The sequence below is a fragment of the Myxocyprinus asiaticus genome, chromosome 16 (genome assembly GCF_019703515.2).
Source record: "Myxocyprinus asiaticus isolate MX2 ecotype Aquarium Trade chromosome 16, UBuf_Myxa_2, whole genome shotgun sequence".
NCBI lineage: Eukaryota > Metazoa > Chordata > Actinopteri > Cypriniformes > Catostomidae > Myxocyprinus > Myxocyprinus asiaticus.
The window spans coordinates 46,315,064-46,341,925 of record NC_059359.1 but is presented as its reverse complement, the minus strand read 5'-3'; the positions used below and the strand labels follow the sequence as shown (position 1 = coordinate 46,341,925).

At 36.6% G+C, this 26,862-nt stretch overlaps 1 protein-coding gene across 1 annotated transcript in view; it reads left to right on the top strand.

The window, feature by feature from the left end:
• ascc3 (activating signal cointegrator 1 complex subunit 3) overlaps window positions 1-26,862 on the top strand; it is a 295,431-nt gene that overhangs the window by 57,854 nt on the left and 210,715 nt on the right. The window contains exons 6-8 of the mRNA XM_051720604.1: window positions 7,882-8,080; window positions 12,914-13,049; window positions 17,923-18,048. Coding sequence (XP_051576564.1) covers window positions 7,882-8,080; window positions 12,914-13,049; window positions 17,923-18,048 — 461 coding nt within the window. The remainder of the gene's footprint in view (window positions 1-7,881; window positions 8,081-12,913; window positions 13,050-17,922; window positions 18,049-26,862) is intronic.

The following is a 26,862-nucleotide window of genomic DNA, read 5'->3' as shown; positions in this document are numbered from 1 at the left end:
TTACCTGAAAAATTAACATGGATGTTTGAAAAGGCTTTGAGCATTTGAACCTACAGTTTCTGAAGCAGTTCAGTCCACCAGCAGCAGCATATGAAGATGAAAGCGAGCGCTGTCGTTTAATGTTATTATTGACTTGAAAAGTGAAGATCACAGCTAAATAGCATCTGCCTCTCCTTGATAATTTCTTGTTCTTTCATTCCTCTTTATTTTCAGGGAGACCCAAAACAGAAATACGGGCTTTTATTTTAGGATATCTAAGATCTCTTGCCACGGTTTTAAAGACTAAAATAAAAAGAAAGCATTATGATGTTTCCAAGCCGTACTTTTTGTTTTTGTTTTTGTTTTTTTGTTGTGGATTGGAAAATGTCTTCATGAGGACTGAGCAATATTGCCTAATGTATTTGGTTGAATCCATCATTTCAGTCATACAGCAGTTGTTGTCAAGTAGATTTAAAATGTTTAAAGATGCCAAAATAATGACTTTCCTAAACACTCCATCCATCATTGCTAGTGGTTAGACAAACAACCCTGTAAGACTGGCAGTTTGACCTGCAGCTCAGAGAAATGAGCAATTATACATCACATCTCTCTTATGTCAGCATATTACTGATGGTTTTTACAGTTTAATAGAAAATAAGCAAGCTTTGCACCTACAAGCCTGGGTAATTTCACACCCAATCCAATCCTGTTATGTACTGATGTTTGTGGAGAAATTCTTTTCTGACGACTGAAAAGTTTGTAAGTTGCAAGTTAGGAAAGTTCTCAACATGAACTCAACTGGTCAAATGTCCAGTGTGTTTGCATGATGTTATTAGGACAGTGTGCAGACCATTTACAGAATAGAGACACTTATGCAGCTGTAAGCTTTAGATGGCAATTAAAACAAACACATTGCATAATTAACACTGTCACTAAAGAGAGATGTGTGTGATTGGATCAGCCCTGTTGCTAATGACCTGTCTGAAACTGAACTGTCTCACTTGCAGGAACTTGAGCCTGTGTTCATTCAGCTCTGTCTCTTGCTGTCTTTGCACACAAATGTGTCACACTGGTGGGTTTTGCCTTACACAAACTGTCCAGCATCAATTTCAAGAATGGGCAACATATTTTAAATATTCTATATATCTAAATTAGGTTAATTTGTTCAAATTTCAGATTTAATAGCAATTATTTATGGGTCATATTTTGTCTGGATCTACAAAGTTATAAAAACTACATTTAAAGCCACAATAAAAAAAAAATAAATAAATAAATAAAAAATACTTGAATGCACTTTGACTTTTATGAACATGTTTTCAGTTTCTGAGTTTAATGTCATTGTATCATTTTTTCTGGCGCTTAAATTCAAAGTGGTGTAACAGTACACCAAATAAAAAAATAAAGACAGTAAAAAAAAATAAAAGTATAATTAAGAGCAGAAATTCTTGATAAGAAATGTTGGCATAGTTTATATATATATATATATATATATATATATATATATATATATATATATATATATATATAATATAGTAAAAAACTTTTATCCGCCAAATCAAAGTCAAGTTTATAAAAAAATTAAATAAATGTTTTTGAGCCTTTTGAAAGGAATGATTAAGTACAAACACGTTTATTTAAAGTGCAAGTATTTCAGTACCTTTTACTTGATGGTAACACCACTTGACATTTTTAAAATTATTTAAAAAAAAATTGGTAAAATGTGCCATCATTGTTTTAAAGTTCTACGAACTTGACAGATTGGAACTTTAAACTAGATTTTTAGTTTGGCTTACTCTGAGTTTGTGTAGGAGTCAGTGTTGTGCTGGGAGCTGGACATTTGCTGGATTCCATATCTAAGATAACGTTACCTAGTGTTGCAGACTGTCTGTTGACGTGGAAGAGAAGCTATTACTGTCTGAGGCAAGGCTCTTGGGAGCGCACATAAACGTCACATCCTTTGGATTTTCCCGGCAAAAGCGACCCGCTCCCTTCACATGAAAATCTGTCTACAGGCTTTAATAGGCAACCTAGGAAGTCCGGGAAGGGATCATTTTTTAAGTTGCGTTACAAGCCGTTCACACATTGGCAAAAAAAAAGGTGAATATTACTTGAAAATTGTTACATATTGCACCTTTAAAGATGCTGTAAGCAATTTTTTTCATGGAAAGGTATGTAAAAAATGTTCCAACTCCCTGAGAGATATTACTGATATAAGTGTTGTAAGATATTTCACCTGTCTCTGTGACAGCTCTAGACTCTAAATATGTCCACGGTCAATGACGCTTTCTGCCTGTCAATCATTTTGCGTGTTTTCATAGTATTGTAGTTGAAGCGAATTATTGAGGCATAATGCATTTTTATGCCATGTTGTTCATAACAGTTGTCAGTTGAGGGCGCTGTTTTGCAGCTGTTGCTTTTAACAACCATTTCTGCTTTCAATAAAGCTCATTTGGTATTTTGGGGGTTTTGGAAAGAGGGGGTGTGGCTAATCTAACGGCTCAGTCTTGTGGGAGTAGAATGGCTGAAATCGCTTACAGCACCTTTAAGATTTCTAATTTTTATCAACTCGGACAAGCTTATTTATCAATGACTAGGGCCATATGATTTCCGCGATGCAGAAAACACAGACAGAATTGCGGAATGATCTATTAAATGCGGAATGTCATGGAAATTGACACATTTGGGAGAAATTAATGTATTAATGCTCAATTTATCAAATTAAAATCCTGATATGTTCTAATGTGATGATTAAACCACAAAAGGCTGAGATTTCATTAAATGTACAGTCTGAATGTGCTGCACGCTTCAAAGGGTGTGTGTTAAGCTGACCCCTCATACACTGAGAACACCTCATCGTAAGGATAAGCATCACATGCACTCTGTATTTGTAGTAGACTATAGAGAGCAGAGCACACATTAAGCTTGAAGCACACTGTACATGCATACTATATATTTTATGCGGTTTAATAAGCACATTTAAGCCATGTAATGAACTGCTTATCTGGAGGTTTGAAGCTGTCATCAAAAACATACAAACTCAAATAGTTTCATTCAGCTTTCCGTCAAAATAAAAGCTCAGACAGAAATGTACTACTATTGTGTAGTAAAACTTAATATTTAATGTAGTAATAAATAATAGTAATATTAATAATTATAATAATTACAATATATTTAAGCAAGAATGCTGTTGTACTGAATAAACGTTTTCATCAATGCATTCATTAAAACTGTGATGCTCTGCTGTGCAGCACTGTATTTGACCCACCATTTGGGAAAAAAATAAAACACAATTGGGAAAAAGTAAATAAAATGGGTTTCATAGGGCCCTAAATTACTCAAAAGAGTAAACTTTTAAGTCATCTTTGTTTACGTGTATCAAGTGGTAAACCATCATAAAACAAATGTAAATAAATAAATGAAAATATCAGAATATCATTTGTGGAGTTAAAGGTAGTTAATTGAGGAAATGATAGTTTACCATAATGTAATATTGTATGTTAATATTTTTAATGAAAGTAATTCTGTAGTGTTACCAAGAAATGTGTATATTAGGTGGTTCTTGGGTTGGCTGAGAGTCTGCGTTGGATGTCAAAAACATTGACCCCCAGGTTAAAGGGTTCTTATTTTTAAAATTTGAAATCCTCCTTGATATTTTGATATAAATTGTACTTTGAAAACACACTTCCTCCCCAGTCTGTACATTTTTGAATCTGCTGCAAAAACTTCTGCCACTTTCGGAAGTCATAAGAACTAAAAATAGAAGTAAAATGTGGTACAGTCTGTCAAAACTTGTGCTGTTTCTGTCTGTGTGTAGCACCTGCTGCTCTGCAGATCCTGTTGATGAATCCCAATGTTAAAAAACAAGAGGCTAAAGAGTATTTTTTTTAACAAGAACGCTGATCATTTCAGTCAAATCTCAGCAGTTTGAACGTAACATTTCAGAGCAGATTTATGAATCTGTAACAGTGTAATGCAGCTTTGCAAAGAAGCTGCTATTGAAGAATGGGGCAGTTGAAAACTATAGTGGATACGACAGCAAACCCACAGGTAATTAGTAAGCACTGTTACAATAAGCAAGGGTTTTTACAGTCTTTAAGTCCCTAAAAACAGCCTCAAATGGTAAATTATGACAATTTGTGTCTCAAAAAAACCCTCAACTTACATTATAGCCAGATTTAATATCCATTTAACATAAATGACACTTGGTTTGGTATTTTGTTATCTAACGCATTGTCATTCAAAAATGTTTGTCTGGCATTTATGGGGGCCACTGTATCTCTTTTTATGTTCCACAAAATATGACAGAATTTTAATTTTAAGGTGAACGGCCTGTTTAATGTTCTGTATAAGTAGTGCTTTCTCATTGTGTGTAGTGCTCAGGTTGAGGCAGTGAAAGACGTGCGGTGAAACACAGATGAATAGAGAGAGCAGATGGGTTTGCCGTGGGTGAGACTTTAGACTAGATAAAGCCAAGATCCTTCAGACAATCATCCCAGACCCGATGCAATCATCCTATCTCATCTGCTTTCAAGAGCAATCTAGCTTTTTATTGAGCTGTTGTGCTGCAGACAGAGGCAGTCTAATAGCGCTTTAACCCTATGATAGGGTTAATATTAAAGCCCAGACTTTACTATGCCTGCGGGACTCTTACAACAGACCAGCTCAAATAGTTTTGTAAGAGCAGCTCTCATCAGCTCATACAAACTGATTTAAAACTATACCAGCTAGATAGTGAAGTTTAAGAGTTATCTAGCCGGTAGTTTCTGTCATTTATGTTATGTAGGATGACCTTAATATTTGAGCAGTTACAGCAGGCGAGAGTGTTTTGAAATCAGAATTTGGTTGAATCTCATGTTTTTATCGAATTTGTGATTCGGTTGTGGCCTACACAACTTTATAAAATAGATATTTCCGGCTCAACATTCTGATTGGATGAGTCACAGTCTAGTGAAATAAAGCCATGAAAGGCTGTGCGTAACAGTGATTGTAAATAATTAGGCACAATATGAAAGTTTTATAAAACAGTGGCAACAGCAATATAATAAAAGACTCTAATGTTCAATATGTAGTTACATTATTAGTATTTATATTCAGAATAATTATTTATTCAGCCAACGAAGCAAATTGCTACCTATATATACTGTGCGGTTACAGGTGTGCACTTTACAACGGCTTCGGGTGAGGCTCATCCATATAGAATTTACAGTCTACTCAGAGTTGAAATATCTGTTGTACAAAAGCTGAGACACACACACCTGTGATTGCACATCAGTTGAATTCTATATTAATGCAGCAAATTGCTTGGCAACCGGCATACAGTTACACTAATTAACTACAGTATTTGGTGTAATAAATGTTTTATTCTGATTATTAAAATGAACTATTTATTGAGCATTGGGTTCTTTTATAAAATTATTATGTTTTTTAAATTCTGTGTGTCATGTCTAAGGTTAGCACTCACTTGTGGTCAAATCACTGTAATGCTGTCATTTGCTTGTAATTTAATCAGTTAATTATTGTTATCAATTAATAAGCAAACCTATGAAAGTGTGATCCATTTTGGAATAGTTTGATATACTTGATAATATTGAGAATTGGCAGTTGATGTGATATCATGTTTTTACTGCCTTTTACATTAAAAATAGATATTTATAAATATAATACACCTGAAATGTTTTTTTATGTATCATAAAAAATATTCCTTTCACTAGTACTGTACTAAGTCCTTAATGTTGAATAGCAAATAAGACTCTTATTGAAAAAATTATTATCTTGTTACAATCAAATAAGAGCATCTGACATTATATCATATCTATTGTCTTTAAAGATGAAACTTGTCTAAATATGATTCATAGAAAAAAATAGGGTTGTGAATCAAATAATGTGTTTTAATTAATACTTGCACAATCGTGATTAATCGTGGTACATGGTACATTAAAACAAATATTAAATATATTTATGATTAAATTGAACTCTATTTTATGTCTCAAAGAACTTGCAAAAATCATAATTTACTTTAATATAAAATAATAATAAAAATTTAATTTAAAAAACAAAAACAAATTGTGGATGGGGTTCTGGCAAAATCTTCTGACATTTTCCAGTGGAGTTTTTTAATAGTAGGATAAAATGGGCAGGTTTTATTTGCCAATGCATTATTAGACTCTATACATACAGATATAAAGCTAATTGAATGCTAACGTTTCATTTGCTGAAGTTGTAAATCTCAAAATGATTCATTTCTCTGGCTGCCTTTCAGTCTCTTGTGCACAGTTTGACACTGGTTCAGATGCAGTTTGCCTGTATCTCTCCTACACCTGGCTCACCACTTGCGGGTGAAGTCTCCATTCTCCGTAAAGTAAATCAGATTTATTTTGCCTGGGACATGCGTCACACATAATGAATAGGCATGCACTGCTCCACACTGTTCTTGAATGTGCAGTCAGGTCGAGTGTGTACTGCCTGGAAATGAATATATGCCAGTTTTAGCCACAAGAACTGATGGAAAACATTAGTGGAGTTTAGTGAAAAAAAAAAAAAAAAACGGATACTGCATTAATTGCATGATTTATTTTTTTACACGTTAAACAGTTAACCATTAATCGCAGAACTTAACGTGCTAAATTTCCCAACCCCAGAAAAAATATTGATGTTTATTTAAAATTGTCTGAAAAAGCAATTGTCAATATTTTTGACTTTCACAAAAAATCCAGGACACTGCACTGCATCCGACAAAGGACAGACGATAGACCGGAAGTCGTTCATTTCCAGTGGAGAGTCACTGCGTGGGGTTGCGACCATTTCCGGATGTGACATTTTCGGATCTGATTTGAGCTTCGTTGAAATATTTTAACTTGTGCGACTAGACTGTATGTGACCGCCCGATTGGAAGTTATTTATTCATTCAAAACTATCAGAAATGAAAAAAATATCTGTGAATTTTGACATAAACTTCATTCTTACCACCTGCTACTTCTGTATTTTGGACAGTTATGAATGTAGAAGTCAGAAATGATTGTTTATGTTGCAAATACATCACAAAAAGCTTTTGTAATTACAGTTAATGTGTGATTTAGATATGTCATTTTTTTCTGCACGCGCACAACCTGCATATTTAAAATCACATCTGTGAATTTCTACTTCCTATTTGTTGAATTATGGTTGTTGCTGTTAATTATCAAAATAATACGTAATCATCCTTACTGAAGTTTATCATGATTTTAACAGTAATATTCTGACAAACATGTTATTGTTACATATCAAATAATTTATGAAGAATTTATTAGACTTCATTTGTACTACAACTGTGGCAGTGGTAGTTAAAGTGCCTAACTGTTTTTAGGCTGCTATTTTTTCTTAACAAATACTATGATTTATTATAATTATTATTAGAAAGACTAGCTGCGTTGACCTAACCACAGATATGAGGAGCCATTGCACTGCATATATTACGACAAGTACATAAAGGGCATTAAGTCTGGACCTCTAAGACTTCTGGACAAATTATGGACAAAGTTTTGCTCCTGTGTAATATATGTTCTGTTTGAATGATGTTTGATATTGGGAAATAAACTGGATAATAAATATAATGGGCTCATATAAATAAATAGGCTCATCAACTTTTAAAAGGGGGGACAGAAAACTTCCTGTATCTTGTTGACATCAAAAATAATGTCACTTGTTGCAGGCCCTTCTATTTGAAAACCATGAACAAAACTATGCAAGATAAAAGACAATGAAGTCCAGGCTAAATACAGGTTACATTTTTTACCATGGTGGGTCACCACTTGATGTCCAATGTAAAATCTGGGTCCTGAAGCAAAACCAGTTAAGAACTACTGCTCTAAATGACATCTAATTTTTACTAATAATTGACTTTTTTTTATTTTATGGCAACTGAAGGCAAACACAAAGGGATTGCAGAGTCATCCAAACCCACATATGGCTGTCAAGTGACCATCCAGTCTGAACAAGAGAGACAGATGATGAAGATCTACAGGAAAGAGGAGAAGAAAGAGAGAAAACGAGAGAAACGAGGCGATGAGGGCGAGTCCTGCGATAACGCTTTTCTTTTTGACCCCATGGAGCTCAGACTGCAGAGGTGAGTGCATCTCTCTCTCTCTCTCTCTCTGTTTTTCAGTTTAAAAGTACTTTATTGGCATGATTGTGTTACATACAAAATAGCCAAAGTATTAATCCACAAAACAGATAATGACAAGAAATGAAAATAATAATAATAATAATAATAATACATTAACAAGTAACAATAAAAATAGAAGTGGAGGTGCCAGGTGGGTGGGTGTCTCTCACCCAACCAGATTTACATCAAGTAGCTTTATTGGCATAGTAAAACAGCTTTACATTGCCAAACCATTGGTAACATTATGTACGCACATACAATATACAAGAATACAAATACAATAAAATAACTAAAATAAAATAAAATAGTAATAATAAAAGAAGATATATAGTAGAAATTGGAAGTAGAAATAGACGTATATCAAGTTTATATTTCACATATAATCAAATATTTTTAAGCATGCTATGCCTGTTATAGGCATTGTCTCTCTCTCTCTTTCTTTCTGTCTGTCTCTCTCTGATTCTCTCTTTCATCACAGACCCTCTACATATTTCATCAGAGTGTGCTATTGAAAAGAGAGAGTGCTTGATAAAACTGCTGTCTGAGGCTTTTGCGGGAGGTGGAGGGATTTTCTCTTAATGTTTAATTTAACAGGATGAAAAAGAGCAATGATCTGTTTAATTAAAAATGCTGCCGTCCAAATGAGGCTGAGCATGAGGAGTGAGATTAGAGATGAGGTGTTAATACCTCTCAGCCTTTCAATCATCACAACACACAAACAAAAATAACTGACAAATCAAGCTTTATACGAGATTTATGAGCAATCCTCATCACTCGTATTTTAGCTTACAAAACACACCATACAGATATCTCAGGGCCATTTCCATTTTGAAAAGTTTTTTTTGTTTGTTTGTTTTTTTAAAGCTGAAGTTTCCCAAGCATCACCAAATGGAATTGCAAAAATAATCATTGTTTTCAAACAGCTTTCCCCAAATACTCCATCCGTCTTCCACTGGTCGCCTAAACATATGGTTCTGCACCAATGGTATAATATTAGAAGATGCTTATTAAAATGAGTTTTCCACAAATATGCACTTTTTAAAAAGTCAGTTTATTTACTATACAAAATCATGGTAACAGGATTGACCCTGTTCTCTTGCTGAAAAACATACTGTAAGATAAAGTGACAAAAGTGGAAGCTTTAGCTTGTCCTTTCAGAGTTTATTTTTTGAAAGGATAAGGGTATAATTTTGACATAATATTTTTGTTTTATGCAATAGGTGCAGTACTTACTAAAACAATACTTCAAAAGAAGCATAACATGAAGATAACATGGTTAACGTATAACCTGAGGGCACATGTCTTTTTAACATGACTTTATGCCAAGTAAAATCCAACAAAAATTGGGGAGAACAAAAACAAAATAATAGCCTTGTCCATATGCAGTGGTGTGCAAAAGTCCACCAGTAATAATGCTTCTATTTTGCTCTCTTTTACATCTTATTTTCATTACAAATTATATTTTCAGGTACCAATTTGAGTAAAAAAGGTTGAAAAGCAGAATTTTAGTATTTAGCAGTGTTGGGTGTAATCTGATTACAGTAATTGGTTACTGTAATCTAATTACTTTTAAAGTCAAAAGTAGTGTAACATTTACATTTTCAATTCTTGTAATCAGATTACAGTTACTGACTTTCAAAGTTAATTACTCAATCCTGTAAAGCCTGACATATGAAAGAGTTGTCAGAAAATTATAATTTGTTGACATTTAACCGTTTTTAATACCAACAGACAAACTATAAATATAAATTTCAATACAAAAATAAAAAAATTATATATCATATTTGATACTTTATGCTTTAAAGGTCACTATCATCCTGAGGCCCATCAATTCATTTTTGTGTAAGATATTTTTAATTGAAGTTTTTCTTAGCGCATACATGCTACAGTGGTAAATCTTGGGATATTAAGAGAGGACTCCCTGGACTTTTCAGAGATACCAAATATTTGAGAGTTTGGCCATGACACCTTCCTCTCCTTGGTCTATAAATATAGATAGAAATGTATCACAGTTCAGTTCAGCACATCAAATACAATATGAATTAAATATAATTTTTTCAGTAATATTTTTTAACATGTATATATTTTATGCACCAAACACTATATTGACATTTAAAAAAGGGAAATTGTAAAAATCTCAGGAACTTATGGTAAGATGACATCATAATAGCTTGTAATGTAAAATAATGAGATCTTTATAATGACAGAGCAGGCTGCATATATGAAAATACACAAATATTAGTTCACACTTTAAATATATCTTATAAAAAGTACATGTCAGAATTTTCAAATCTCTGTGATTATTTTTTGTGGTGGGCATGAATGGATTGTAATGGTGATTAAAATATATACCTCAAAAACCTGTTGTATCATATTTGATACATGGATTTCAGCATGGTTTTTCAATGAAATAATATACAAAATTTTAACCAAGCACAAGTTGCTTATATTTAGCCAATACTCATTTTAAAATATCACTAACAGTATACTCATTACTGTTACTTTTTATTAAAATCAGCAAAGATTTCACATAAAAAAATGAGTGCATGCAATACAAAAGCGGTCCTTTATGGAAATTTTTTTTACAAATGTTTTTCCATCAAGAAATGCCCGGAAATGTCCGTCAGGTTGCAGAAGACATCTAGTACATTGCAGAAAACAGGATTTTCATCAGAAATTTTATTGTTAATGATGCACAGACTTTAGAAAATAGCGAATCAAATTTGATACAGGTGGTGTTAAAGAGTTAAGTACAGTTAAGTCTTCGGTTACACATATTACGAAAATAATAATATGTAGAATACATTTAAAACATCAATTACATTCAAATGTGAGTCTATTTGCTATTTCTGTTACTGCTAAAGGGTGTGCGACCCCTGAAAGTTCATTGTAAGGGAGAAATGCGTGGTGCATACGTCAATGGACGAGGTGAAAATATAGATATTATTTTGAATTTGTTGAGCACTAAAACAAACTTTTGTTTTAAAACTAGTAATTAGTAATGTGATATCCATATGAAATAACCAGTAAAGTAATCTGATCATCAGTTTAGGGAAGTAATTAGTAATTTGTTGTGGATACATTTTTTGAGTTACTTTGGATTTTTTTTTTGTCTTTTGAGCAAACACTGTTTTTTTGTATGTCCACCTTTTGTTTTAATAAAAGCATGGACAAAAGTTGTTTGAAATTGTGCAAAACTTGATGATCCGTGTTATTCCAGCATGATTTCAATGACGGCACGAAAATCTGACTGCACAGTGTAGTTAGCATGATCACACATTTGCTTACATTTAAATGAGTGATTTAGAAATAGTAAATTTTGTTAATAATTAAAATGTATTACCTAAAATGAAGGTGAAATATGGAAGATTCTGCACAGTTTCTATTTAAGATTAGGATAAAGTGGCTGGATTTTTGTTGATGCGCTTAGGAAAATTACTGTATAAACAGATAGTACAAGTTGGCATTAGTTCTTATTGTTAGTAATTTTTAGACAAATGGCACTCTTTTTGACATGACCATCTACTGATACATCAGTGGTGCCTGCTGAAGTATTATCTTTCAGTAGGTGTATTAGGAGGCAAAGGCGTCTCTCTTAAACAGAGTAATGACACTTACAATTCCCTTAAAAGACTGACACCACAGCACAAAACATACTGGCCTTCAGCCCAGCTGTCCTTTGTGTCATTGTGAAATGGAATCCAGAGAGCTCAAGGGCCGCTGGAAGCTGAGCTTTAGGGTCTCTGTGAGGTAGTGATCATTAGAACACAGTTCAAGATCTGATCGCATGTTTGTTTTCAGCAACAGATCTCATTGCTGTGTAGTATGCACATATATCAGGTTCTGTTTGTGCAGTTTATACTTGCAGGACACCATGAATGAATTGTGCCCTCTTATAGTATTAATAGTACCACTAATAGTACTTTGCAGAGACTAGTACTAATAGTACTACTATCACTAGTGATTCTTTAATGAAACTATGCAAATCAGGTCACTTCGCAAACATGGCCAAAATATGAGTGCTGAGCTCAACTATGTTTTAACTCAACTTTTGCATGGAAAATACTGTCAAGGACTTAATTCACATTCACTGCAATGCTATCACAACGCACTTAGTGCCTGGTTAAACTGGATTGTGTGTGGTTAGTGTATACGATTCAGGTTTTTGCACTGAGATATTGCACACAAATGTGGTACAACTAATTAGTGAATTCACCCCCTAGTCAGAAGTCTTGCTGTCTTTTATCTGTATAGGTAGCTTCTTTCGAAGACAGCATGCCAATTGCCATATCAAGCATAGGCTGCACCGCACAAATAACACTCCACACGTTACGCTCGCGAGAGACTTGACTCACATTGTTTCCAATAGAATTTAGTTTGACATTAGCATGTTGCTATGCTAATGCTGTTATAGCTTTTATTGCTAATGCTCTTATAGCGGACCTATAAGATCCTGTGCACCTTAACTACCTTAAGCCATCCAGTCAGATTGGAGCTGGCAATTTTGAGAAAGCTTCTGCAGTTTTATTGAGGAATACCCATCAGACGGTTTGGTAGCATGACTAGCATGGACATAACTCACGTTATGTTATTATCTGGTTGACCAATGGAAGACAGAGGGAGTGTTTGGAAAACTTGTTTGGAAATAATCATTGTTTTTATGATTCCATCTGGCACAGACATTACACACTTTAACTGTGTGTCTCACCTGGTTTAAAATGAACCACCACTAAACTTGTTGGGTCTCAAGAGTTTGAGAAGTTTGTTGATTTTAATTTGTGTTTTTCTGTGTAGGGAGCAGGCCTTGCTCACAGCACGCTATTCCCCTGTGTTAGGCCGACACAGAGATTATGAACGCATCCGTTACCCTAACGTTTATGACTCCTATGCCGAAGCCACCAAGACCTCTGCATTCGTCGGAGGAGCCAAGGTAAAAAAAAAACAACAAAAAAAACACACTTCCTTCTAATCTGACTCTTATATTTGTAAGGGCACAGAGGAAAGATAAATCTTCACTCTTAACTCTCAAATTTCTCCCCAGTGCTTTGTTTACTCAGCATCATGCCAATCTGTTCAATTATATCACATTATCACATGCTAGATTACCCACAGCCTTTGTTTTTAATCCAGTTTTTATGATGTCTTAATTAGAATTCCTGCTGCAGGCATCTTCCAGCCATTTAAATGAATTCATTTTGGCCTCATGCTTTTCCTGCGGGCGGGGGAGGTTTTAGGACTGAAACGCAATAAACAATGCTCTAGAATGCGTGCAGCTTTGCTCACAGGGCAGATACATGTGTGTGCAATGATTTTAAAAGTAGTAGAAGTCATTACCCATTATTAAGTCAACTAAAACTTGAATATACACCGATCAGCCACAACATTAAAAGCACCTGCCTAATATCGTGTAGGTCCCACTCGTGCCACCAAAACAGCTCTGACCCGTCGATGCATGGACTCCACAAGACCTCTAAATGTGTCCTGTGGTATCTGGCACAAAGACGTTAGCAGTAGATCCTTTAAGTCCTGTAAGTTGCGAGGTGGGACCTCGGACTTGTTGGTCCAGCACATCCCATAGATCCGCAATCGAATTGAGATCTGGGGAATTTGGAGGCCAAGTCAACACCTTGAACTCTTTATCATGTTCCTCAAACCATTCCTGAACAATTTTTGCAGTGTGGTAGGGCGCGTTATCCTGCTGAAATAGGCCACTGCCATCAGGGGATACTGTTGCCATGAAGGGGTGTACGTGGTCTGCAACAATCTTTAGGTAGGCGGTACGTGTAAAAGTAACATCCACATGAATGCCAGGACCCATGGTTTCCCAGCAGTACATTGTCCAGAGCATCACACTGCCTCCACTGGCCTGCCTTCTTCCCAAAGTGCACCTGGCTGTCCACATGATCTAAAAGGAAACATGATTCATCAGACCAGTCCACCTTCTTCCATTGCTCCATGGTCCAGTTCTGACTCTCACGTGCCCATTGTAGACACTTTTGACGGTGGACAGGGGGTCAGCATGGGCACTCTGAACGGTCTGCGGCTATGCAGCCCCATACGCAGCAAGCTGCGATGCACTGTGTGTTCTGACACCTTTCTATCATGGCCAACGTTTTGTGCTACAGGAGCTCTTCTGTGGGATTGGACCAGATGGGCTAGCCTTAACTCCCCATGTGCATCAGTGAGCCTTGGGCACCCATGACTCTGTCACCAGTTCACCGGTTATCCTTCCTTGGACCACTTTTGGTAGGTACTAACCACTGCATACCTGGAACACCCCACAAGACCTGCTGTTTTGGAGATGCTCTGACCCAGTCGTCTAGCCATCACAATTTTGCCCTTGTCAAAGTTGCTCAGATCCTTACGCTTGCCCATTTTTTCTGCTTCCAACACATGAAATTCAAGAACTGACTGTTCACTTGCTGCCTAATATATCCTCCCTTGACAGGTGCCATTGTAACAAAATAATAAATGTTATTCACCTGTCAGTGGTTTTAATGTTGTGGCTGATCATTGTATAAAGAATAGAAAAAAGTTGAAATCTAATCGTTTTCATGAAAATCAACCCCTGGGTCGGAAGTTGAAGGAACATCCTAATATACACTGCCTGGCCAAAAAGAAAGTCGCTGTTTGGATTTAAATAAGCAGATCCTTGAGCCTATGATTGGATCATTATTGCAGTGATTGATATGTTTCAGCTTACAACAAATCTTTTAACCCCAACTGAAACAGTGTGTAGCTTCTCATTTCTTAAACAACCATGTCAGAAGACGTATCCCATGATCGTGGAAAAGATGTTACTGTGTTTCAGAAGGGGCAAATTACTGGCCTGCATCAAGCAAAGAAAACAACTAAGGAGATTGCTGAAATCACTGGAATTGGGTTAAGAACTGTTCAACGCATTATTAAAACCTGGAAGGATAGTGGTGAAACAGCTTCACAGAAAAAATGTGGTCGGAATAAAATCTTAAATGATCGTGATCGGAGATCACTAAAACGCTTGAAGTCACATCGTAAAAAATCGACAGTAGAACTCACGGCTATGTTTAATAGTGAAAGTAAAAGCATTTCCACACACACAATGTGACTAGAACTTACAGGATTGGGACTGAACAGCTGTGAGACCACAAGAAAGCCACTTGTTAGTGAGGTTTATCGGAAAAAAACTACTTCAATTTGCTAGGGAGCATAAAGATTGGACTGTGGAGCAATGGAAAAAGGTAATGGGAAAAGGTCATGTGGTCTGATGAGTCCAGATTTACCCTTTTCCAAAGCGATGGGCACGTCAGGGTAAGAAGGGAAGCGCACAAAACGATGCATCTGTCATGCATAGTGCCCACTGTACAAGCCTCTGGAGGCAGTGTTATGATCTGGGGTTGCTTCAGTTGGTCAGGTCTAGGCTCAGCAACGTTATGCTGCAATAAAATGAAGTCTGCTGACTACCTGAATGTACTGAATGACCAGGTTATCCCATCAATGGATTTTTCTTCCCTGACAGCATGGGCATATTCCAGGATGACAATGCCAAGATTCATCTGGCTCAAATTGTGAAAAAGTGGTTCAGGGAGCATGAGGAATCATTTTCACACATGAATTGGCCACCACAGAGTCCTGACCTTAACCCCATTGAAAGTCTTTGGGATGTGCTGGAGAAGAATTTACGTAGTGGTTTGACTCTCCCATCGTCAATACAAGATCTCTGCCAAAAATGTATGCAACTCTGGACGGAAATAAATGTTGTGATGTTGCATAAGGTTGTTGAAACAGTGCCACAACGAGTATGCAATTTCTTTTTTTTTTTGGCCAGGTAGTGTATTTTAAAACTTTGTGCGATTTTGTTATTTTCTAACAATAACATTGAATAAACATAAATACCTCAAAAATACTTCAGAAAAATCTTATAAGACGGCAGAGTTTTGACACCCTCTGTGTGAAACAATCCTCACAACAGGAGTGCAATAATCTCACTGGAGTTGTAAAATGGGCTTTGAAATGTAATTTAAGTGAATTTAAAATGCTGATTTTCTTGAATTCCTGAAGTTCCATTTTTGACTTGTAAATTAAAACTAAATGGGTTTACAACTGACTGCCATAAGTGGGGGTTTGTGCCCTTTGCTTTTAATTTTATATACACTGTTTATCACAAACAAATCAGCACACTTTCATTTGGCCACTTAATGTTGCATTTTCATACAAATTATGATCATATCTTTCATATTAGTTTGTTTCTCTGTATAATAGTTGCGTATAGGTCAGTTTAAGGGTGTATCTTTTTCCTTTTAAAATTTGGCTAAGATGATTAATGCGCCCAGATATGACAGTGTATCATACTGTCTCCTTTGATCAACAGCTGAATATGACACATTCATTAGTTCAGCATATGCTCTCACTTTACTGAAATGAGTTGTAATTATAGCAGCTGTAGGGGATGCAGTGTGTTAAAAATTAGAATTATTCTCATAATTGTATAAAAGGTTTGTTTTCTCAGAACAGAACATATAGCAACCCCAGCTCAAGCCCTCAAAAATGTGCTTGGATGATTGTGTTTGTTTAATAATGACACAGTCTTAAATAGCCATCGGTCACAATGGTCTACTAATTTGTCTAGATTTTTATCTAGTTTTGATATTTTTAGTTGCTTTAGTTGGCATATTAGCTTTAGTTGTGGTGCTTTAGCTAGTGTGCAGGCTTAAGCATTTAAACAGTTTGCTTAGTAAAACTCTGTTGGAAAGTTACATCTTTAAATTCATCCCCTTTAAAGCATTGCTGCTAAAGCCATACACGTTCAGATGGACGTCTTTGGCCATTGCATTCAATTTTGTGCTGTTTTTAGAGCGTCCCAACACGACTGTTTTGTTTTTGAGACAAAGTAAAAAAAAAATAAAAAAATAGCCCAATTTTTGCAAACATGTCATAAAAACTCTCCATTCTGTTCCATTCTTCAACTCAAGAATGCATCTTACAGGGGGCCTGGGTAGCTCAGCGAGTATTGACGCTGACTCCCACCCTGGGTCGTGAGTTCGAATCAAGGGCGTGCTGAGTGACTCCAGCCAGGTCTCCTAAGCAACCAAATTGGTCCGGTTGCTAGGGAGGGTAGAGTCACATGGGGTAACCTCCTCGTGGTCACTATAATGTGGTTCGCTCTTGGTGGGGCGCGTGGTGAGTTGTGCGTGGATGCCGTGGAGAATAGCGTTGGCCTCCACACATGCTGTGCCTCCCGCGGAGAATAGCGTTGGCCTCCACACACGCTGTGTCTCCGTGGTAATGCACTCAACATGCCACGTGATAAGATGTGCGGATTGACGGTCACAGACACGGAGGCAACTGAGATTCATCCTCCACCACCCGGATTGAGGCGAGTCACTACGCCACCATGAGGACTTAGAGCGCATTGGGAATCGGGCATTCCAAATTGAGGAGAAAAAGGGGAGAAAAAAAAAATTAAAGAACGCATCTTACAGTATGTAAAAACCCCTGAGAAACATGTCTAATCATGATCAGGTGAACCCAAACTCCGTCTAATTATACTGGGCTATACAGTGACAAGTTATTTAAGCAACACCGCAACTAATCGGTTTGAAAATAAGTTTTGCACATTTCTAGTCTTAAACAACTAAAGCACATGTTAAAGGGTGAGTGCTGAGTTCATTTGAGCAGTAATAAAACTGGTACTGGTGACCCTGGCCCCCGGCACTGGCCTGCACTGTTAGATTTGAGAGGGTTGCTGTGAGGTAATACATGATGAAGATGAAAGTTCAATTGCATTGTAATTTTGTGTAATTGTGTCCTCCCTGCGCTGGCAGATGCTGCTGCCTGAGGGGATCAAAAGAGAAAATAACAAGATGTATGAAGAGGTGGAGATCCCCCCCAGTGAGCCCATGCCCATCGGCTTCGAGGAAAAACCTGTGTACATCTCCGAGCTGGACGAGGTCAGTGGCGGCTCGCTTTATTTAGAGATGTTGACATTTAGCAGTGCTTCTGTCCACACTCCACATCTCTTCTCAACTAATCACACTCATTTTTCCCATTCACTTTCTCTCATGGCATTATGCCTGAAATCTCCTTCACATGGTGTCAGCTGCAGCATATGATGTTTTTGCAGCAGTGTGTTATGTTTGTGTTCTGTGTAGTGGAGAGCTGTCTGTATTAGTTCAAGCTCATCAGCTTTGCATCACTTTCTGGACCCAGACATTTACGTTTAAAATCCAAAAGGCCTTGGAGTCATATGTGGTACCATTTAAAAGCTTAGAATGTGCTTTTTTTTTTTTTTTTTTTTTTTTTTTTTTTTTTTTTACTGAACTCCATCACATTTGCATTTATGTACATAAAATTACAAAATTAGGCCTGAAAATGTCTGCGTCACAAATAAATCCCGCCTTGTCGTTATTTAGGGATATCAAATTAAACTTTTTTTTTCAAATAGCACTAAAATAGACGAGTCATATATCAAATCAAAGCTCTCTCAGAAATGTGTATACATTGCAAGTGCATGTGGTGTTTGTTGTCATAACACATCAGATCGAATGATTGTCAAAAGAATCATGAAGTGAAACATGTTCTCTGTTAGACAACAAGGACAAATGTTTCTGTAAGCCCAGAGTAGCCAAAAACTCAATATCAGCTCTTTCTTTAGGCTGTTTTCTTCAAAATGAGCCATTTTATACATATGTCTGTGAGCTTGCATGGGTAAATAATTCAATGTCTCATATATATATATATATATATATATATATATATATATATATATATATATATATATATATATATATATAAAATAAAATCCATCAGAAAAAGCATGATAAACAAATCACTGGCAAACTATGTTCTCAACTGTTCGACTAATGAAGTGTTATACATCATTGCAGAGGTAAAAGACATCAGCTTCCCAACATCACCTTGATTAAGCTTGTAGTCCACTCAGAGGCCGAGATATTTGATGAAACTTTAGAGAAGTTGCGTAGGATCACAAAATAGCCTGAATGTCTATGGAGCACATGGTGAGTGCTCAGCTGCATTATAGAGATAGAGGGTTAGGTAACATTTCTTTTCCGTTGTACTTGATGTCATATAGTGCAATAAATGAGTGCTATTAGCAGGGACATAGAGCAAACAGAGCCTGAATCACAGGCTTTCAAATACAGGATAAAATGTAAAATCTGTAAAATGACCAATATTTTACAATATTTAGTTCACTGTATGTGTGAGGTGTAAGGAGAGCATATGCTCTTTGTTATATTTCATTGGGCAATATATTATTTGCAGGTAACTTGGAAAATTAACAATGCCTGTTGTGGAATTACAGTGATTATTTTAACCAATAATGTGTTACAGTTATGAAATGATCATGACCTAGAAATGTGAAGTTGTCATGTTGCTCTATGAAGACAGTTTTAAAGATCTACGCACCATATTGCGTACAATTGTTCCACCAACATATGACACATTACTATTCCAATCTGTATAGTGTTTTTTTACCAATTCCCATGGACTTTTTAAGAGCATAGAGGTCTGCCCAGAGGTCTACCCATACCTGAGACTGTGTGACCCAACCCGACTGGTAATGTCAAAATTTTGTCGAACATTTCTATAATTTTCCAACTATAAATAGCCAATTGGCTCCTAAATGTTTCATTTTAGGAGCCAATGGCTCCGTAGTCATTATTTTAGTCTGGTATTTTTGTCATCTCTTCACAATGTTCCTCAAGCTTGATTGACAGTCTGTTTCACATTGAAAACCTTTCACCACAAATAGGAGGGTCCAGAGCCTGACCCACAGATAGACCCATTTTAGACTGACTTTAGCAAATAGTGTGCACTTTGTTTTGAGAGACATATGCACAACAACATCCTCAGTGAAAGAGAGGATGTGCAGTCTGTGGCTGACTCAAAAAGCACACTGACTTTACAGTAAGCTTTAATTACGCTCATCAGTGTGTCAATCATAGTGACAGGCGTGTGGTCATGCCTGAGATACAAGGTATGTTCTAATTCACAAGAATGACAAGTGTGACTCACCGATTGGCAAAGTCTTGAGTTTAAACAGATTGATTAGTCATGCTTGCCGAGTTGTTTCGTATCTTCTTAATTGTTGTATGTGGCTCAGCTGTGTTTATGTATTTGTCTTGTAATTATGGCTATATTATGGCTATTTTCCACTCTCTCTCAAACCCTTAGAATTATAGAATTGTACCTTCTGTAATAATTGGCAAACCTCTTTGCATCGGCATAGATCAGGGTGAGCCAAGTGACTACAAACTGTATAGGTATTGATATGTTGGCCATCATATAGAGGTCCACCGATATTGCATTTTGCCAATATCAATAACTAAGTTGGTGGAAAAACCAGTGGTGGTAACAGATTAATTAGCCAATATTTTTAGGGGCCAAGCACTGAAAGTGTGTGCATTTTATGTGTATTTTTATATGTGTATTTTATCCGTAATTGATGATGATTCTTCTCCTCCTCCTTTTTTTTCTTCTTCCTAATCTATGGCAGCCCATTAAACCGTACATAGTAAAGTCATGAAATTTGGCACACTGATAGAGGACACTCTGAATTATAACTGACCTGAATTTGGGGTCCCTAACTCCAACGGTCTAGCGCCACCAACTGTTCAAAACGTCACTTACGTTTATGCTCATAACTTTTGAACCGTGAGGCCTAGAATCAAAAATCCTTTGCTCATACCGGGTCTGAGCGGTTTCCGATTTCTGATGGTATGCATACTAATATCTGCCTGACTAGATTGTCCGCTAATTTGAATTTTTCAAAAAACTTTTTCGAACTTTTTTGAACATCCTAGACCGTAACTCTGATTTGCACCAAATTTGTTGTGTATCATCTGGGGACACTGGGGACAAAAAGCTTTTTGATTGACCAGACCGTTCTCGAATAACGCTTCAACAAATTTGACCTCGAGCACATCAAAATGGACGTGAGGTTGTGTCTTCGCAATGCTTTGGCATATTGACACGAAACTTGGTATATGACATAACCATCATGACTTAAGGGTACCTGCAGCGTTTTTGGCACAGCACCACCTAGTGGTCATATTTTTGCTTATAACTTATAAATAGTATGGCCTAAAATTATGAGGCTGGTTTCTTTAGATTCTTTGGGACATATTGAGCCGAATGATTGAGCCAATTCTTCTATGTCGGCCATTTTGGGCGTTGGACATTTAGAATTTTGTTGTAAAATGCTGTATTTATACAGCATTTGCAATGTGGTATGCATCATCAGCACTATGCCCTGAGGGTACCTATAAAGTTTAGGTCAAAAATTATAATGCAATGTTTATAACGTTTGATTAATTTGACCTATCATTTTGTGACTGCTCTCTATAGATTCCTCACGCCGAGTATGGTGATACCCAATTCTCCTTGGTTGGCCATATTTCCTGTCTGCCATTTTGAATTTCATTGAAAATCTACTTTTTCTAACTCCTCCTAGCCCGCAAGTCTGATTTGCACAAAATTTGTTGTGTATCATCTATGGACATTCACGACAAAAAGTTATCAAAAGCTTTATGACAGACAAAACGGATCTCGAATAGCGCACTAATGAATTTGATGGTAAGTCGCCACAAAGCACCTGAGGCTTTTTCTCTGCAATGCTTTGCTGTATTTTCATGAAACTTTGTGTGTGTCATAATGACCACAGCCTGACCTCACCAGGTAAATTTGGTGACTGCACAACCTATTGGTCAAAAGTTATAATTAATTGTATTTTTTATGCTGCTTTTCTTAGTCATAATCACTGATGTCCAGTGACAGTTCCGTACATGCCGTTGGTGTGCTTGACTCCGTAATTGCTGCTTGCAGCTATATTTTTTTTTAAATTGTTTTTATTAAATGTGTTTTGTTTCTTAGAACATTTTCTTTAAGATGTGCCTCAAATTATGCACTATGCACTTATAATATACACTATGCACTCATGAAGTGTATGAATTTGTGGGAAAGTGTAGTATCGTCCCAGCTGGAATAAGATTTGGTGCACAACGCAAGACTTTTAACTATAAACAAACCCTGATGACTCTTCTTTTGAAATGTCTGTGTTCCTAGCTGCTCACACAATCGATAAAGAAAAAAAATATCACTCTTACAATCATCTGCAATGTATTACAATAGAAACACTATAGAGTAAACATTGTCATATAATAAATAGTAAACCATCAACAAGCTGTCATTCATGAATAGCAGATTATCAGCAACATTTGCCATGTAAATGTCAGTTTTTCTGGTAATCCGGTATCATTCAAAAATACTTTTTTCCCCTCCTATCAAAATTAACATGAACTCAGCAATCAATAATAGTTATATAAATTAATGATTAATAATGTCCATCTTCATTTGTGTATTTTCTATAACACCATCTCATATTAATAATGTGTTAGTCCATAAACAGTGATGGAGACTTAACTCTTTTACAATGCACTACATGTAAGTATTCCTATATATTCACCAGATGAATGGTTTTTATATAAATTTACATTCATCAGGTGACTTTTTACATTTATTACTCACCACATATAATGTTTGTGCTGACTGGGCACATTTCCGTATACTTGCATTTTCCTGTGCATGCCCTTGCTTAAAATTAGAACACTTGATGATATTCTAATCAAAATAACAAAATATGCATTAAAGTGAAGATATAAATATGGATGAATATTGTCAGTGAGGACCGATTTAGACACTGCAAATCTCCACAAGTTGTCAGTGATTGTTTGTTTAACCTCCAGAGACTTTGGTTGTACTCCCTCCAACGCCGCTCATTTTTTGGGGATGGGGGGTATCTGTGAACAATCAGCGTTAATTTCTGGTGAAAACCGATAGTTCCAAAAGTAGCTGTTGACACGATTAATCTGCTGGTTAACCTCTAGTGGTTATATATGTTTATAAACTCATGGTGGTGTTTAGCATCCAAAATAAGCACCAAGGGCCAAATATGAGTAAAAATCGTCTTTAAAAATCACAATATGTCTTGATATTTTTGTGACAAGCGTGGATTTACCTGGGACTGGCTCATCTCATATGTGATGCTGTTAGAGACACCACAATCTGTTTGTTTTAAATAAATGGCTAATAATCCTATTTCTGTAAGGACTGAAATGTATTCTTTATTAAAAACAATGCCAAATTCTGCATCATGGCCATTAAGGTGGTACAATTTTACAATACAACATTTTTGAGTGCTGGTTGTATTGTCATAATCATGAAGATTGTGTTTGCATCAATATTGTCCCTAATGTCCTCTTTAAAAAGTGCCTAATCAGTTTTCCATTTCTAAACATACTATTTAGGATATGTTACAATAATGTAAATCACTCTGAATCCATTGAAAAAGAGAGATATACACTGATGAGCCAAAACATTGTGACCACTCACAAGTGAAGCGAATAATGTTGATCATCTCCCAACAAGGTCATATGTCAAGGTCTGGGTAGATTTAGATGGTAAGCGAACAATCGGTTCTTGTAGTCACCATGTTGAATGCTGGATAAATGTGAAGGAGGGAACAAAACGAATTTGTTCACACACATAATGTATTTTCCTGGACGACGAAATACCCAACCAGTAGAGAATGCACATATGAAGTAGGTTCTTTACCAGAGAGATGTTGCCCTTCGCAACACACATTTGAATTACACTTAATTTTTTTTTTTTCCATTTTCATTTATATTTTTTGTTAAAAAAAATAGTTCAAAGGTTGAAATAAAGGTGTCTTGTTTATTGTGTAGGCTTAACCCTAACCCTGCTTAACGAAAATTGCCCCATAGTGCCACCTAGCATCCAACCAGTGGTAATACGTTTGTTGGTTTGAACGTGAACACCTCACCCCCCCAGTATGTGATCATATCAAGTATTGGCAATCTCACAGGCTGACGATAGGACGATCTGACTATGGAGAAGATCGCCCAAACTTGTACCTACTGACAGTGGTCCGAGGAGGGAAAATCCTCAAACCGGTGACTGTGTTGGGCGCACAAGGCTCATTGATGCGCCAGGGCAACAAAGGCTATCCCATCTGGTCCAAACTGACAGAAGATCTGCTGTGGCACAAGTCACAGAAAATTGTAATGATGGTTATGTGAGGAATGTGTCACAACACACAGTGCATCGCACCCTGCTGCGTAAGAGGCTGCGTAGCCGCAGACTGGTCAGAGTGCCCATGATGACCCCTGTCCACCGTCAAAAGCACCTATCATGGGCACGCGAGCGTCGGAATTGGACCATGGAGCAGTGGAAGAAGGTTGCCTGGTCCGATGAGTCACGTTTTCTTTTATATCACGTGGACGGCCTTGTATGTGTGCGCCATTTACCTGGGGAAGAGTGCTGTTTGGCGGCACGCGGAGGTCCAACAGCATATTAAAAAGATGGTCACAATGTTTTGGCTCATCAGTGTATTTCCTTTGTGACATCTATATCTGTCCTCCTGCTCGCTCTCAAGTCCACTAAACGGGCCCCACGTGTGTGTGTAAATGCCACACACTCCAGTGGAACAGCTGACAGCATTTGAAGCTGAGTATGAAAGACCTCTGATCGGCCGGGAAAGTACGAAGCTGGAGCCGGATGCACATTTAACGAACTTTAATCCATACACCACATTAAACTGAAAACATAGCATCATAAACACACACAGCTTCAAGGAGTCTCTCTCTCTTGGCGTCTCTCTCCCGACTGCAGCTCTGCTCCTGGATTTATCCCCCGCCTACTCATGCCGTCATCACTCACAGCTGGGCGAGATCATTCGCCCCAGGTGCACACCTCAGCCTCGCTCCTCTCCGTCCTCGCTCCGCCCCTGCCTCCCTCACTGAGGCTTTTAGTGGCTGCCACTGGTGTCAAACATAATAACTGCTCTGAGAGATGTTTAAAAGCATAAGGGTCAAATTACTGCCCTAATGGAGACAAAAGTACGCTTGACTTGCCCATTTGAAGAAACCCAACCAGCAAACAAAAGCTAGAGAATTCTCCTGTCTCCATTTTTATCACAGGACAGCATCTCACATCATCAGTCATTTCCTGTCCCTGACTCACACAACAGCATCTGGATTCAGGCTTGAACTCGTCCCTTGGCACTGAGGATCATTTCTGGATTGTATACATGGGTGTTTCTTCAACTATGAACACTTTCAGCCCTGTGGACTTTTTACATTTTTCATGCTTATATGCTAACATTGTTCAACAGTGGATATACATGCAAAAAAAGATAATTCTGCCATTTATTTTTTTGTTTTTTTGTTTAAACAACAATGTCTGAAGTCACTATTCACTGGTGGAAATTAAAATGTAAACATTTGTGAAATAAAATGGCTGACTCCTTTGTCTTGTGAAGGAAGATGTCATTGCAACCATTTTATGTATCTTAAATACGTGCAATTAAATAACATTTCACACTTTTTTCACAACCAGACACTTTCATGGCAGAAAAAGAATTATAAGAAAATGAATAATGTATTCTAGAGCTTATCAGATTTTGACCGTTTTTATTTGAATTAACAAAAATACATTTCTATTCTTCATAAAACATTTGTTCTTCAGACCTTTGTTTTGTTGGACAAGAAAAACTAGATAAACACCATATGACCCAAATTGGTTTTTTGACCAGTGAAAATGTGTACAATTGAGTCACTCTGAGAGCCCCTTATCTCTTGAATTTAACCTTATAGTGCCTTAAAATGAAGATACAAAATGAACGTTTTTAAAGCAACGTCATCTAAAATTATATTTAGATACATTTAATACTTCTGTAGTTATAGGCACTAATTGTAGTAATATACCCACCTATCCCTGTGTAAAAATTAAATTATGACACTGCCACCTTTATTAGGTTATTTCTTAATCTGTAGATTGCTCCAAATCATAGGAGAACATTTTTGACCCCCCTTTAAAAAATAATATTGATCCATGCCATTTAATACATTATATTGGCTTTCATCCTCATTTATTTCTTTTACCAGTAAGAAAGAAAATAAAAATAAAATATTTTGAGCCAGGGACCTCTGGTTGAGTTGACACAAAATTGCCCAATAATATTTTTATGATGGATTCTCATAGTTGAATATAAAAAATCTGACTCTGTGACATGGATAAAATAATGAAATCTGTACATGCATTTTTTTTCTGTAAATACAAATTAATGAAGGCATTGTAAAAGTTTTCAAGACCGTTTTAATGTGACCTTCATAAATAAAAAGAAAAAAGTTGAAATCTGTTTTAATAAAAATCATCCCGTCACATAAATGAGCATGTGGTTGAAGAAACAATCATTGAGGAAAGCGAGCAGAATATCTATATTTACTCAGTAAGAGGGTAAATATAAGAGTGGACAGCACAGATTTATTTCCGACCCCCGTGGGGCTCATTTCCGTCCGTGTGTTTTCTCCCTTTCAGGAAACCATTAATTAAAGCGCCGAGCTTCACAGCATAATCAATGGTGCACCGTTCGCCCTAAATTTGACTGCATGGAAGCTGTTCTCCTTTTATTTATTTATTTGTTTGTTTATTTTTTTCTTTTAAAGTCTACATGACTATACATCACAGCTAGAGCAAACATTGCAAAAACACCCACACAGAACCAACAGGATTTCACATCAGTTTCATCAGAATTGTGTTGTATTTGTCTTTTGTTATTTTTTGTCATCCACAGCTGTAGCAGATCACTTTCTGCATCTGGATTGAACGCTAGAGATTGACATAAGCGGTGTTTCACTCTTATAAAACCGCACCACGAAACAGCT